This window comes from Phyllostomus discolor, chromosome 3 (assembly GCF_004126475.2).
Source record: "Phyllostomus discolor isolate MPI-MPIP mPhyDis1 chromosome 3, mPhyDis1.pri.v3, whole genome shotgun sequence".
NCBI lineage: Eukaryota > Metazoa > Chordata > Mammalia > Chiroptera > Phyllostomidae > Phyllostomus > Phyllostomus discolor.
The window spans coordinates 89,461,378-89,477,880 of record NC_040905.2 but is presented as its reverse complement, the minus strand read 5'-3'; the positions used below and the strand labels follow the sequence as shown (position 1 = coordinate 89,477,880).

The following is a 16,503-nucleotide window of genomic DNA, read 5'->3' as shown; positions in this document are numbered from 1 at the left end:
AGGAAGAGAGAGAGTGTGTGAGAGAGAGAAACATCATTGTGAGAGAGAAATACTGATAGGTTGCCTCCTGTGCGTGCCCCAACTGGGGATCAAACCCATAAACTAGGTATGTGTCCAGACCAGGGATTGAACCCACAACTTTTTGGTGTATGGAACAACACTCCAACCAACTGAGCCACCTGACTGGGGCTCCAGTTCTTTCTTGAATTCTATCAGTTTCTATTTCATATCCTTGTTATATGGCTCTCACCTTCTGTTGTGGGAACAGTTCTCTAAGTTCCTATAATTATGAATTGCAGGCTTTTTTCCCCTAGCTGCAACTGCTTCACTGAGTGTTTAATTTGTCTTGGAATGTTGAATTTAATTTTCCTCTGTTTTGTGACAAAGCTTTTCAGTTGAAGTTCTTCCATGTTTAGACTTTTGCTTCTCTATCTGCGTTTTCCTATAATATCTTTATATTGATACTGGTGTTTTATTCTTTTATTGAAATGAGTTTGATTTTTTCTGGACCAGCTATTTGCAGATGGATGCTGTGAAAAGGGAGTTAGGTAAGCATAACATTCCCAGTCTCAGTGCAAGGGCTTTTTCTTCTATTGCTACATTGAGGGATACTTTCTTTAATATAATAGTGCCCATGTAGCCAGGATTCCCCTGATTCTTATAACAGCTCAAAAGAGCTTATACTACCATTCACTTCCTTCCTTCTATTCTTCATCTGTCATTGCTATGAAAAGATACTGTCAGCCCTGGCTGGCGTAGCTCAGTGGATTGAGTGCGGGCTGGGAACCAAAGTGTCCCAGGTTCAATTCCCAGCCAGGGTACATGCCTGGGTTGCAGGCCATAACCCCCAGCAACCGCACATTGATATTTCTCTCTCTCTCTCTATCTCCCTCCCTTCCCTCTCTAAAAATAAATAAATAAAATCTTTAAAAAATTAAAAAAAAAAAAAGATACTGTCACCTGCCTTCCAAGGTGGTCTCTCTTTTGCAAGTGGTGCTTTTTAAATCTGTCCCTTTATGGACTCCCATGCTCCTTCCATGCCTTCTGTCTCCTCAACACACATGCCCCATATTTCTCCTCTATCCTATTCATAGTCATTCCCTCTCAAAGTGAGTCCTTCTCAAACATCTGAAGGTTAATATTGGCTAATAACTTTTGGAAAATGCCACCACTACAATGCTTATATATTTATGGACCCACTCCAATGTGCCCACCATACCACTCTTCCAGTTGTGGCTTCCCATATTGGTTCTGCTGGTTTAGGTTGGTTTGGGCCACAGTTATATATCTTAGTTTGTAGATTTTCTCCAATCCTAGTTTCAGTGATAATAATAATTCCCATACAGATTTTTTTAGGAGGAAAAGTGAGACAACTGGAACTAAACTGTCACCATATCCCTATGAGAAATTCCCAAGATACCTTTTGGAGAGAAATGTAAGAAACTAAAAAAAATATACAATTAAAATACTTAGTGGCTGTTTTTCAGGTATGTCTTAGCTCTTCTGCTTGATGAAGCCTCTGGAGAACAGGAACCGGCTCTGATACCTCTGTGTACCGCCACGGTGCACTGCACAAGGTCAACCTGCCCTGAACACTCCTTAACAGTCCCAACAGAACCCACTTGACTCTACCCATGCTCATCACATTTCCTCTCCAGAAGGACAGACAGGACTCCCTGGACTTGTTTTTGAATTTACACTACTTAAGTTCTAGGAGCTTTTTCCAGTTATGTCTTCTTTAGGAGAGAGACATGGGGAGGCATTGTTACTTGGTGTTGTTGACATGAAGGGGCTTGGTTCACTCTTCCAGCCTCCCCATTGCCCCAGAGCATTTGTACTTCCCAGTGACCCTCATCCTAGCTGGGAGGCTGAGTGCTCCCCAGTCTTCAAGCATCATCAGGAGTGCGAACAGGGCACACTGGAGGTGCAGGAGACTTTTGATTCTAGTGGAAGGATGGAATGCCAATACATTGATGGCTAACTTGCCTTATGCTTTCCACAGAGCAAAGACTCATTAGGCTCAGGCTTCCAGACCTGGGAACTCAATCTTGTAGATGTTTTCACCTTTAACCACTCCTACCCCTTCCTCTCAATACACACTCAAGAAAAGTTTCCATTTTGGCTGGGGTGGGGGAAATGGTGGGGGGAAAATGCAGACAACTATAGCTGAACAACAATAAAATAGTTTAAATAAATAAACAAATAAATAAATAAATAGGTTTTCAGTACCAAGTCACACTTTTGTATAGGGATATCGTTTTTTCTTTTAATATTACTAACACAACACCTTCTGTTGTGGTTACATTCTGTTCAGTTTTCGTCTTATGAAGGTTCACTTCACTTGATCATTTTTTAATATTCCTCCCTCCCCTCCTGCCCTCCAGCCAGGTTTTTGAGGAATGGATTAACAGGGAGTAGTCCTTCTTTTATTGAAAACACCTGCAAAAAAAGAGATGGGAGGGAGGGAAAAAAGAGAAAGGGAAATCACTCAGGAAGTTCAGAATTCAAAAAATATAAACTAATTTCAAATATGAAAAAATTCAAATGTGAACAAAATAGATCACTATATAAGGAAGTGGAGCATTAATCTGACACTCGAGAAGCTTATTAAAAGTAGTGAAGATTGGCAGAGGACGGGGAGCCACTCACACAGCTTGATGAAGAGTAGAGGACAGACTCTCCTGGACTAGATAACTGTCTCTTCCTTCAGCAGGGTCTCCTTTTGTACTGAGCTCAGTCCTCCTCCCAAGCTCTCCAGATTCTCTAGGTGCGGGATCTCTTCAGTCTCCTCAATATTCTGGGAAATGGGTAATAAATGGCACCTAAGGCAGGCTGTTTCTTGAAAGAGGCAGATGGCACCTAGGTAACAGCAAAAGTTTGACTCAGGTTAGAGAGAGTGTCATGCTTCATGTCCTAGAGGTCAGGAACTCCCTCCACTAATACAACTCCTGGTCTGTACCTGCCCTCCCTTACACTCCCCTCCAACAAAGGTTTCTATAGAGACAGAGGGGAAACAACGCACCAGAAGACAAGGTATACAAACAGATGGATACACTCATAAAACCACAGCCAGTGCTGGAATTAGCAATTGTCTAACTATTAACAAGTGAAAAAACAAGGTTTAAGAGAGGAAGGTCAAACACAAAACTCAGGCCTTTTGAAGCCCAACTCAAGACCCTTAGAAAACAAAGAAAAAAGAGAACTGACGTTCATGAGAATAAATGAAGATACCTTAAGAGACTGGTAAATACTGTATTACTGTTAACACTAAGATAAAGGACAACTTCTATTTTCAGCATTGTAGCAGACTAGGTACTCTCCCACTAAAAAACAACTCTCCCACTAGAATTTCTAAATAAATATTCTTTCAACAATGTATTTGTAAATGCACCATCAGGCTGGCATCAGAGTAAAATATTCCTAGAAGCCAAAACCACAATGAAAACAGGAGTCAGAGTTAAGCAAGCACACAATTAGCTTTTACCTTAGAGAGGCACAGGCAACCCAGGTGACTCTGATTTTCCATCCTCTTGGCCATTTGGGGCACAAAAAAACAGCAGAAAAAGCCCATGACATGCTCCAGAGGAAAACCTAATAAAAGTCTTCCATATAAAACTGGAACTTCAAAGTTACTTGTGTTCACTAAGAATTCATAAACATAAGCTAGCTATTAGTGCGTCTGCATCTAAATTCATAATACCTATGTATTTTGTTTGTCATGCTAGGCTGTGTACCCATGCACCAGGCAGAAGCAAATGCAAATCCTTTTTTGAGTAAACAGTTTAAACACAGGCCTCAAAGAATTTCTACCAAAAATAAAAAATTCCAAGGAAAACCAATTCACTGTCAAAAACATACCAAGAAATAAGACATCACAACCAAGAGCCTGCATGAACAGCAGCCAATAGACTCAGACCTGCAAATAATTTAATACTAAACTTATAAGACACAAAATGTAAAGTAAGTCCATTTAGCATGTATAATGAAAATATATTTCAAGAATAACTTTAAAATATTAAGGACAAGAGACTACAAAAATACAACACTTAGGGGGAATACAACTTCTGGTTATGAAAATAGATTAATTGAAATAAAAATTTAATGAATAGGTTAAATAGCAGCTAAAAAGTAAATGAGTGAAACTGAAGATATCTCTATATATGTTATTCAGAATGCAGCCCAGAAACACAAAGAGAAGGAAAACATGAAAAAGAAATAAAAAGACATGCACAATAGAGTAACAAGGTCTAACAGAAGTCTTCCTAGAGTTCCACAAAGTAAAAAAAAAAAGAGAAGATTAAAATGTTCTAGAAATACTGAAAGCTACTACTCCTCAGATTTAGTTCACTTACAAATACTAATATAAATACCCATATCCTGAAAAATACCAAAGTCTAAGAGTGCCTTAAAAAAGAATATTTTTATAGAGACCAAACTTCTCAACAACGGAAATGGGAAAATAATATCTTGAATGCTCAGAGAATAACTGTCAACTCAAAAATGTTTGTTTGGCAAAATTAACTTTAATGAACAAATTCCATACAAACAAAATATGAGTGTATTGCTAATTGACTATCATTTAAAAGCACTATAAAGAATACATTTCAAGCAGAAGAATAATGATCTTAGAAGATCTAAGAAGGTTGTATGTGCATAAAATTAGTAAATATGTGGATTAATTTAAACAAACATTAAATACATAAAATAATGCAAAATGTATAGATTAAAAAAGAAATTAAAACATTGGACAAAATGGCATATAAATTGAGAGTGGGGGGGGTCCTTGTATTATTTATGAAGAGAATAAATATGTTGATTATTTTTCACCTTTGTTGTATAAGCATTTTAAAATGTCAAGAGTAACTACTACATGAATAATAGACCATATAGCTTCCAAACTAAAGAGGGAAGAAATGTAATGAGAACTGCATACATAAAATTCAATCAGTCCAAAGCAAAACAAGAGAGTTGGGGTAGGAGGTGAGTAGAAAAGAACTGAAAGTACAAATTAAAGTGATAGAAAAAAAATATATATATATATCAGTCATCACAATAAATGTAAATCACTAAATTCTCCAGTTAAAAGAAAAAGATTATAAGACCAGATTAAAAAATTCAGTTATAAGCTATTTATAAGAGATATCCAAAACATGAAGACAGAAAGTTTTTAAGTAAAAGATTTAAAAATTATAACAGGTAAATAGTAACCTAAAGAATATAGAAGTAAGCCCTGGCTGGCGTAGCTCAGTGGATTGAGCGTGGGCTGGGAACCAAAGTGTCCCAGGTTGGATTCCCAGCCAGGGTACATGCCTGGGTTGCAGGCCATAACCCCCAGCAACCGCACATTGATGTTTCTTTCTCTCTCTCTCTCTCTCTTTCTCCCTCCCTTCCCTCTCTAAAAATAAAGAAAGAAAGAAAGAAAGAAAGAAAGAAGAAAGAAAGAAAGAAAGAAAGAAAGAAAGAAAGAAAGAAAGAAAGAAAGAAAGAAAGAAAGAAAGAAAGAAAGAATATAGAAGTAGGGCCAAGATGGAGGTGTAGGTAGACACACTGTGCCTTCACGCACAACAAAAATAAGGACAACAACAATTTAAAAACAAAAAACAACCAGTACTTTCAGAAAATTGAACTGAATGGAAGTCCGACAACCAAGGAGTTAAAGTAGACACATTCATCCAGACCGGTAGGAGGGGCAGAGTCGGGCCCTGCCAGGCAGCTGGAACCAAGAGGACTCATGGCTCTCAGCAAAGCGGCAGCTGGCAGACCCAGCGAGGCGGCGGATTGTGGAGAGGCATGGTATGCAAGGCGGCTGCGAACTGAGCAGTTGCACATTCATGCACAGATAAACCAGGCAAAAATGGGAAGCAAGACAGACCATGCAACCCAGGGTCCCAGAACGAGGAAATAAAGCCTCAAACCACCAACTGAAAACACCTGTAGGGCTTCAGGTGCTGGGAGAGACTCCCAGCCTCACAGGAGAGTTTGTTGGAGAGACTTACAGGGTCCCAGAACGTACACAACTCCACCCACACAGTAATCAGTACCAGAAGGACCCAATTTGCTTGTGGGAAGCAGGGGAACTAACTGAAATCTGGCAGAGGGTGGAGCAAGTGCCATTGTGCCCTCTCAGACCCCTCCTCCACATATAGTGTCGCAACCAAGTGACATGTGTTACCCTGCCCTGGTGAACACCTAAGGCTCTGCCCCTCATACATAACAGTAGTTTCAAGATAAAAATATGGCCCAAACGAAAGAACAGATAAAAACTCCAGAAAAAATACAACTAAGCAACAAAGAGGTAGCCAAACTATCAGATGCACAGTTCAAAACACTGGTTATCAGGATGCTCAAAGAATTGGTTGAATTTGGTCGCAAATTAGATGAAAAAATGAAGGCTACGGTAAGTGAAATAAAGGAAAATGTACAGGGAGCTAAAAGTGACGGGAAGGAAACTGGGACTCAAATCAATGGAGTGGACCAGAAGGAAGAAAAAAAAACATACAATCAGAAAAGAATGAAGAAAAAAGAATTCAAAATAAATGCAGAGAGGCTTAGGAACCTCCAGGACATCTTTAAATGTTCCAACATCTGAATTATAGGGGCACCAGAAGGAGAAGAGGAAGAGCAACAAGTGGAAAAGTTATTTGAACAAATAATAAAGGAGAACTTCCCTAATCTGGCGAAGGAAATAGACTTCCAGGAAGTCCAGGAAGCTCAGAGAGTCCCAAAGAATTTGGACCCAAGGAGGAACACACCAAGGCACATCATAATTGCATTAGCCAAGGTTAAAGATAAGGAGAGAATCTTAAAAGCAGAAAGAGAAAAGAAGACAGTTACCTACAAAGGAGTGCCCAGAAGTCTATCAGCTGATTTCTCAAAAGAGGCCTTACAGGCAAGAAGGGGCTGGAAAGAAGTATTCTAACTTATGAAGGCAAGGACATACACCCAAGATTACTCTATCCAGCAAAGCTTTCATGGAGAATGGAATGGCAGATAAAGTGCTTCTCAGATAAGGTCAAGTTAAAGGAGTTCATCATCACTAAGCCCTTGTTGTATGAAATGTTAAAGGGACTTATCTAAGAAAAAGAAGATTAAAAACATGTACAGTAAAATGACAGGAAACTCACAATTATTAACAGTCACACCTAAAACAAAACAAAAACAAACTAAGCAAACTAGAACAGGAACAGAACCACAGAAATGGAGATCACATGGAGTATTAGCAACAGGGGAGTGGGAGGAGGAGAGAGGGGGAAAAGGCACAGAGAATAAGTAGCATAGATGGTAGGTAGAAAATAGACAGGGGGAGGGTAAGAATAGTATGGGAAATGTAGAAGCCAAAGAACTTGTAAGTATGACACATGGACATCAACTAAAGGGGGGAATGTCGGGGGGGAGAGCGTGTGCAGGGTAGAGGGGAATGAAGGGGGGAAATGGGACAACTGTAATAGCATAATCAATAAAATATACTTTTTAAAAAGAATATGGAAGTACCTATAGTAATATTAGATATTACTATATCTAATATTTTGTTTTTTGCTAACAGACTTTAGCACAAAAGCATTGCTAGAAATAAAAAGGATAATGATAAAAGTTTAATTCCCTAGTAAAATATAATAATTCTAAATCAAGATTTAAACAACATAATAAACAAGCTTGATCTAATCTTTATAGATAAGATTGCACTCAACATGAAACAGGAAAACAGACCTCAAACTAGGCTATAAGGGAATTCTCAGTGAATCTGAACATGTTAGGATTATATAGACCATGACCTCTTGTCAAATTGAAATGAAGTTAAAATCATAAACACAGATGCCATGACTCAATGGACTGCGTGCCAGCCTATGAACCAGGGGGTGGCTGGTTTGATTCCCAATCTAGGGCACATACCTGGGGTGTGGGCTGGGTCCCCTGTGTGAGGTGCGTGAGAGGCAGCAATGCATTGGTGTTTCTTTCCCTCTCTTTGTCCCTCCCTTCTCCTCTCTAAAGATAAATAATAAAGTCTTCTAAAAAACCATAAACACAGAGGTACAATAAAAAATTCTACATTTGGAAATTTAAAAGTATAACTTTAAAATAATTCATGAATCAAAAAAGAAAACATAAGGACAAGTAGCAAATATTTGAAATATAACAATAACAAAAATACTACACATCAAAATGGGAGCTGCAAATAAAGCAATTCTTAGAGGGGAATTAAAGCTTTAAATGTCTACTTAGAAAATAAAAAAATAATCAATGGTCTGAGATCCTGATTTAGAAGTTGGAAAAGGAATAGAATAATGCAGAAAAATTGAGGGAAGTTAAAAATCTGAAGTAAAAATTAATTAAATAGAAAACAAACACAAAACATGAAGGTTCAATAAAGTGAAACACTAGTTCATTGAAGACGAAAACATGGTAAGCCTCTGACAAAATTGGTGATGAAAAAAGAAAAAATAAGGAATGAAAAAGAAGCACATAACTACAGATGCAGCAAAAATTAAGAAAGAAAATATTTTGAATAATTTTATGTCAATTTATTTTAAAACTTGGATAAAATGTATAAATTTATAAAAATATATAAATTCCCAAAATTGACTCAAGAATAAATAAAATACCTGAAGAGTCCTATAATCCTTAAGAAAAAGCTGAGTCATGAACTTAAAATCTTTCCATAGAGAAATACCATACTCCTTTTACAGGTCAGCTTATACAGGAAAAACTAATCATTCTAAACATGATCTCAGAAATTAGAAAGAAAAAGAACAACCTCACTCACTTTATAAAGCTTGTAAAACCATAATATCAAAATCAGAAAAGGGCAATACAAGGAAAAAAAAATTTAAAAACAATCTCACTCATGATTGCAAAATCCTAAAGAAAATGTTACAGAAAAAGCTGAACAACAACAAAAAAGATATTACATAATGGACAAATGTCCAATGTTATCTGCCACATTAATGGGCTAAAGGAGAAAATGTAATGATTTCAATACATGCAAAAAAAAAGCATCCAATAAAACTTAACATACATTCATGATTAAAAAGAAAACACAAATCTTTGTAAACTGGAACTAGAAAGTAACTTCCTTAATAATGACAAATATTATCTACCTCAAATATGTACAAATATATGTAACACTTCATAATAAAACATCCCTTTACTATCTAATTATCATCATACTGGAGGTACATATATCTAGGGGAAAAAATAAAACAAAATGACAAAATTATAAAACTGTTAAATAACCATTAAAGAAGACTTAAGGAAAAGCAAAGAAAAATACCTTGTTCATGGATAGGAAGATCCAATATTATTATTTTTATAAATCAGCTCTCCCTAAGTTAACCATATAATTAGTGTAATTCCAAACAAATTTCAATAGAACTTTTCCTGGGAAATGTAACGAAAGATTTCTTATATGTAAAAAAATATATATATACATGTAAAAAATATTTTCTTATACATAAGAATAAAAGCCATCTTCCAGTCAAGAGGGAGGCATAGGTAGGCATGCTTTGTCTCCTTGCACAACCACAGAGAGAATAACAACTAAACCTCAAAACAAATAATACCTAGAGGAACTTCCAGCCAGGATGGAGGTGTAGGTAGATACACTTTGCCTCATTGCACAACCAAAAGAAGGACAACAACAAATTTATGAACAAAAAACAACCAGAACTCCCAGAAAACTGAACTGTATGGATGTCTGACCACCAAGGAGTTATAAGAAGAAACATTCATTCCAGACTGGTAGGAGGGGTGAAGAGGATGAGCAGAAGGCAGCAGCTGGAGGACTGGGAGAGTGAGGTGGCAGCTGGTGGTCCCACATTTGCATGCAGATTAACTGGGAGGAACAACTGGGGAGCGAGACAGAGAGAGCAACCCAGGGTTCCAGCACGGGGAAATAAAACCTCAAAACTTCTGGATGTAAAAACCTATGGGGTTTGTGGCAGTGGGAGAAAACTCCCAGTCTCACAGGAGAGTTTGTTGGAGAGGCCCACAGGGTCCTAGAGCATACACCAGCCCACCCACCTGGAAACCAGCACCAGAAGGACCCAATGTGTTTGTGAGTTGCAGGAGAAGTGACTTAAAGCTGGCCAAGAGCTGAGCAAATGGCATTGTTCCCTCTCTGACCCCTCCTACACATAGAGCAGCACAACACAGTGATGTGTAATCACCAGTGGTGTTACACAACACAGCCCTACCCTGGTAATTACCTAAGGCTCTGCCCCACACAATTTAGAGGTGCCTTTTCTACAAAAGGTCATGCTACTAAGACACAGAGTCAAAGCAGCTCTACCTAGTACACAGAAACAAATTCAGGGAAGCTGCCAAATTGAGGAGACAAAGAAATATGGCCCACTTGAAAGAACAGAACAAAACCTCAGAACGAGAACTGAATGAAATGGAGATAACCAACCAATCAGATGCAGAGTTAAAACACTGGTGATCAGGATGCTCAAAGAACTCATTGAGTATAACAACAACATAAAGGAAGAAATGAAAGGTACATTAAGAGCAATAAAGAAACACCTGCAGGGAACCAACAGTGAAGGTGAGGAAGGCAGGATTTAAATCAACAATTTGGAACATAAGGGAGAATTAAGCATTCAACCAGAACAGCAAGAAGAAACAAGAATTCAAAAAATCGAGGACAGGATAAGAAGCCTCTGGGATATTCCCAAACGTACCAACATCCAAATCTTAGAAGTGCCAGAAGAAGAGGAAGAACAAGAAATTGAAAACTTACTTGAAAAAATAATGAAAGAAAACTTCTCTAATTTGGTGAAGGAAATAAACATACAAGTCTAGGGAGCTCAGAGAGACCCAAACAAGTCAGATCCAAAGAGGAACATACCAAGACACATCACAATTAAAATGCCAAAGTTTAAAGATAAAGAAAGAATCTAAAAGCAGCAAGAGAAAAGCAGACAATTATCTACAAAGGTGTTCCCATAAGACTGTCAGCTGATTTCTCAAAAGAAACCTTGCAGGCAAGAAGGGACTGGCAAGATGTATTCTAAGTGATGAAAAGCAACAACTTAAAACCTAGACTACTCTATCCAGCAAAGCTATCATTTAGAATAGAAGGGCAGATAAAGAGCTTCCCAGCCAAGAAAAAGCTAAAGGAGTTCATCATCACCAAGCCATCATTACATGAAATGTTCGAGGGACTTATTTAAGAAAAGGATCAAAACTATGAACATTAAAATGGCAACAAATTCACAACTATTAACAACTGAATCTAAAAAAAAAAAACCCCAAAAAACAAAAAACAAACAAAAACCTAAGCAAACAACCAGAAAAGGAACAGAATCATAGATATGGAGGTAATTTGAGGGTCATCAGCTGGGAGGGGGAAGGGGGATAATGGAGGAAAACGTGCAGGGAATAAGAAGCATAGTTAGAAGAAACAAAATAGACACGGGGCTGTTAAAAATAGGATAGGAAATGGAGAAGCCAAAGAACTTACATGCATGATCCATGGATATGAAATAAGGTGGGGGACTGCTGGAGGGAAGCAGAGTAGCAGGCAGAGGTGGGCAAAACTGGGACAACTGTAACAGCATAATCAATAAAAACATATTTTTAAAATGGCCAAAATATCTAAGGTACCTCTGAAAAAGAACAAGTAGAAGAATTTTTCCTACAAGATATCATAATATATAATATCAAGTTAGCATAAAGCTACAGAAACTATGAAAGTATGGTTTGGGCACTATAAGAGACAAATTAACAGAATATGGAAATATGATTAATAACAGAAATGGCACTACAGATCAGTGCAGATTAGTCAATAACTGCCATTATAACAAACTTAATATTCACTGAAAAACATAATGAAATGATTCCTACTTCACACCATAAACTTAGTCAAAATTGATTAAAGAGTTAAATATAGAAAGCAAAACTATAAAAGTTTAGAAGATGATATAAGAGTATATCTTTAAGACCTCAACAAGGAGTTTTTTTACTTGACGTTGGCTTCTAGCTTCAAGCCATCATGTTCCGAAAAGATACTTGATATGATTTCAATTTTCTTGAATTTGTTAAGGCTTGTTTTGTGTCCTACCATGTGGTCTATCTTTGAAAATGTCCCATGTGCATTTGAACAGAATGTATATTTTGCTTCTTTGGGGTAAAAGGTTCTGTATGTATCAATTAAGTCAATTTGCTCTAGAGCTAGGGTGTCAAACTCATTTTCACCAGGGGCCACATCAGCCTCGCGGTTGCCTTCAAAGGGCCGAATGTTATTTTAGGACTGTATAAATGTAACTACTCCTTAACTAAAGGCAAGGAGCTCAGCACTGCTGCTGGGTAGAAACAAGGTGCTGGGCCGGATAAAACAAGATGGAGGGCCAGATTCGGCCCATGGGCCTTGTGTTTGCCACCTGTGCTCTAGAGTGTTGTTCAATGTCACAACATCCTTGTTGATCCTTTGTTTGGAAGATCTATCCATTATTGACAGTGGGGTGTTAAAATCCCCTACAATGAATGTGTTGCTGTTGATATCTTTCTTGAAGTCCTCCAAGATTTTCCTTATATATTTAGGTGCTCTTATGTTGGGCGCATATATATTTATAAGGGTTATATCTTCTTGATGGACTATTTCCTTAAGTATTATATAGTGACATTCTTTATCTCTTTTCATAGCCTTTGTTTTGAAGTCTATTTTGTCTGATATAAGTATTGCTACACCAGCTTCTTTTTTCATGTCTGTGTGCTTATAATATTTCTTCCATCCCTTCACTTTCAGCATGACACCAAATCAAAAGAACATATGCACCTGGATGTTCATAGCAGCATTATTTACAATAGCCAAGTGCTAGAAGCAGCCTAAGCTCCCATCAGTAAATGAGTGGATCAAAAAACTTTGGTGCATTTACACAATGGAACACTACACAGGAGAAAGAAAGAAGGAACTCCTACCCTTTGTGACAACATGGATGGAACTGGCGAGCATTACGCTAAGTGAAATAAGCCAGGCAATGAAAGACAAATACCATGTGATCTCACCTATAAGAGGAACCTAACAAACAAAACAAACAAATGAGCAAAATAGAACCAGAGGTATGGAAACAAGGAACAGGCTAACAGCGACAAGAGAGGAATGGGCAGGGCATTAAGGGTGAAAAGATGGGGAAGAGACTAGCCAAGGAACAGGTATAAATGACTCACTGGCATGGACAACAGGGTGGGGACTGACTGTGGGAGTCGGGGGTGATCTAGGCAGAGGAGAGCAAAGAGGGAAAAATGGAGATAACTGTAATTGAGTAACAATAAAATATTTTATTTATTTATTTTAAAGATTTTATTTATATATTTTTAGAGAGAGGGGAAGGGAGGAAGAGAGAAAAGGAAATGTCAATGTGCGGTTGCCTCTCGCGTGACCCCCCACTGGGGACCTGGCCCACAACACCATGTGTCCTCACTGGGAATTGAACCTGCAACCCTTTGGTTCATAGGCCAGCACTCAATCCACTGAGCCACACCAGCCAGGGTACACTAAAATATTTTTTAAAAATTTAAAAAAAGACCTCAACATGGAAAGATTTCTTAAATAATACACAAAGGGAAAAAATGATTTAAAGGAAAATATCAACAAATTTACAGTAAAATTAATTCCCGTTCCTCAAAGAATCCAGTATAAGAAGTAAAAAGTCAGGTCCTAAACTAGAAGATATTTATAATATCTATACTAATAAAGGATTAGTATCTAAATTATATATGGTACACCTACAAATCAGTTTGAAAAGGCAAAGATAGGCAAATTACTAAATAAGAATTCCTTAAAAGAGAAAACACAAATGGCCAATAAATATATGTAACATGTTCAACCTGTTTAGTAATTATGGAAATGCATTTTAATAGCATGAAATACAGTCTTACACCAATTAAACTGGCAAAGCTTTAAAAGTCTGACAATTTCGAATGTTGACAAGGAGGTAAAGCAACAGGAATTCTTCTGTTCTGCCAGTAAGAGTGCAAATTATTTCCATCTCTTGGGAAACCTATTGAACACTGTCTAGAAAACCTGAATATATGCATAATCTGGATCTAGAAATTCTAGTACTTGGCACCTGCACATGACCCTGTTACATGTGCAGCAGGAGACACACATAAGAAAGTTCACAGCGGTGTTACTGGTAGTAAAAAAATAAACAGGAAACCATCAAATACCCATTGGCAGGAAAATGGATAAATTGTGGATCAGCCATACAAGTAAATATTTACAGTGGTAAAAATAAGTGAACTTCAGTTCCTTGTATTAACATGGAGAAATCTCAAGGTTATACTGCTGGTCAAAATGGCAAGTTCCAGAAGAATATGCACAATATGATTACATTTATATAAATCTTTAAAGCATGCAAACTAAATAATATTGTTTAAGAATATATGTTTGTAGTAAAAATAATTAGCATAAGTTTCAGAATAAATGATTCTGGTTAGGGAGAAAAGATGAAGGGATCAGAAAGAGCCAGGTGGTCAAGCCTGGGGAGACCTCAAAGATACTTCATGCACTACCATGTTTCATTAATTTTGACAGCCAATTTTTTTTACATTTTAACATCTGTAAAAACAGTTTATTTTTAATTACTTATATCTTACAGATATATTTGAATATTCTTTATTATATACTCAATGTATAATAAGGTCAAATTAAAACAGTTAATAATCATGGGTCCAGTTAACAGAGCAAGGAGAGGATTAGGAGTAGAGACAAAATTTGACAGGACCATGAACTTAGATGGTGATGTTCTATAGAGATAAAGGGGGAGGCGGAGGAATAAGTCTTAGATTTCAGGATAAGGATAGAGACAGGAACAGAAAGCCATAGGAAACAGGACAGTGTGAGGAAGAGTATGAAAATTTGGAAGAGTTTGGTTCTGAAGTGGAGCAGGATTAAGAACCAGGAGGGACAGTGGGGGTAGGGTTGAAGCTCTAGAACAGTGCTGTCCAGCAGAACTTTCTGCAGCAGTGAAATTTCTGCATCTGTACCATCTAATATGATAGCCACTAGACACATAATAATGTGGTTATTAAACATTTGGAGTGTGTCTAGTGTGGCTCAGGTATTGAATTTCTAACTTTATTTCATTTTAATTAATTGAACAGTACATGTAGCTAGTGACTGCAGTTTTGAACAGCACAGCTCTAGAGGGTCCATGGCTCCTGAATCTAGACAGAGGACAGGGAGAGGGGCACCAGCCCCAGGACACTCACCAGCCACTATGAATAGAAAGATGCCAAAGCCCAGGACGTAGTAAGGCCACTGCACGGAGAACTGGGGAGGGCTGGGTTTCATCGTCAGACTCTGGATCTCCAGGGCATGCAGCAACAAGGCCAGGAGAGCACAAGCCCCTGCAGGGTCACAGAGAGGCACCCTTGCTCTCCTCCTGTGGTTCTGCCTTTGCTCCAGCCTTCCTCTGACTTAATCAGACAGAGCCATGTAGGCTATGTGTCTCCTGCCTGGAGGCCCCTTTCTTCTGCTGGCACACCTTGTCCTCTTGGTCAGTAACTTCCACCCCACATGCCTGCCTTACCCTCTTTCCACTCATCTCAAAGCCCATGTGCCTTATCCCCCAGGGGACCCCTAATCAGAAATCCCTTTCCTGAGTACCCTTTGTGCTCATGACAAGCTGACTCCAGCCTGGGCCCTTCGGGTGTGATGCTTTGGACTGAACTTAACCTGATTTTCCCATGTGAAACTTCCAGCTCCTCCATTTCATGGCAGGGGAGGGCCTTGGTCAACCTTTAAAAGCAAAGGTTCCAAAGACTAAGAGAGTCTTTCCATTCATCCATCTAAGAAACATTTATATTGTATTAGAATATTTAATTCAACTGTATATTGAATTCAATTGTATTAGAATTCTATTCCAGACTCTATGGTAGTCGCTGGAATAGAGATTATGATAAGATGATCGCCAGACAAATGACCCCAGCCAGTGTGGGAAGGACTGTGCTAACTGGAAGTGTGGAGTGCGGAAAAGCCCCTAAGAAGAGGGGTCATAAATACTGAGGGGGTGGATGTGGTGGTGGGCTACTTCATAGAGAAGCCAAGAGAAGAGGTCTTAAAATTCTCTCTCCTGACATCAGAGACCACCCCCCTTCTCCTCACCCCCCGCTACCCACCTTTGGACCCCTCCCTAGGCCCTCCCCATGGTCTTTCTGCCTGCTCCACACCTGTGAGGAAGCTGAAGAAGGCTGACACCAAATTGTGCTTCCGGGTCCTTGGAAAGAGCTGAGATGCAAAGGACACCATGATGAGGGTGGTGAGGAAAGACAAGACGACGGCAGACAGCAGGAAAACTCGGCCAAGGATGATGTAAACTGCAGGGGAGGGAGAGCAGGCTGGCGCTGGGCACCCTGACCCCAAAGGGCAGAGCCCACAGAGCCCACGGATTCTGGGTGGGGATGACCCCTGGGGCTCCACCACTTCGGGTCCCAACGTGTGGCCTGGCACCAAGGTTCTGACCCTGCCACTTTGGCCCCAAGAATGCTCTGGCTCCATTTCGT

At 38.7% G+C, this 16,503-nt stretch overlaps 1 protein-coding gene across 2 annotated transcripts in view; it reads right to left on the bottom strand.

The window, feature by feature from the left end:
- Positions 1–2,233: 2,233 nt before the first annotated feature.
- Positions 2,234–16,503, bottom strand: part of TMEM225B (transmembrane protein 225B) — a 38,597-nt gene continuing 24,327 nt past the window's right edge. The window contains exons 6-9 of one of the 2 annotated variants that reach the window (XM_028506678.2): positions 16,171–16,317; positions 15,211–15,348; positions 2,650–2,859; positions 2,234–2,439 (exon numbers count right to left, since the gene is read on the bottom strand). In XM_028506678.2, the coding sequence (XP_028362479.1) occupies positions 2,687–2,859; positions 15,211–15,348; positions 16,171–16,317 (458 nt within the window). In that variant the 3' untranslated portion in view covers positions 2,234–2,439; positions 2,650–2,686. Of the gene's footprint in view, positions 2,440–2,649; positions 2,860–15,210; positions 15,418–16,170; positions 16,318–16,503 lie in introns of both variants that reach the window. The other variant, XM_028506670.2, reaches the window with a different exon arrangement.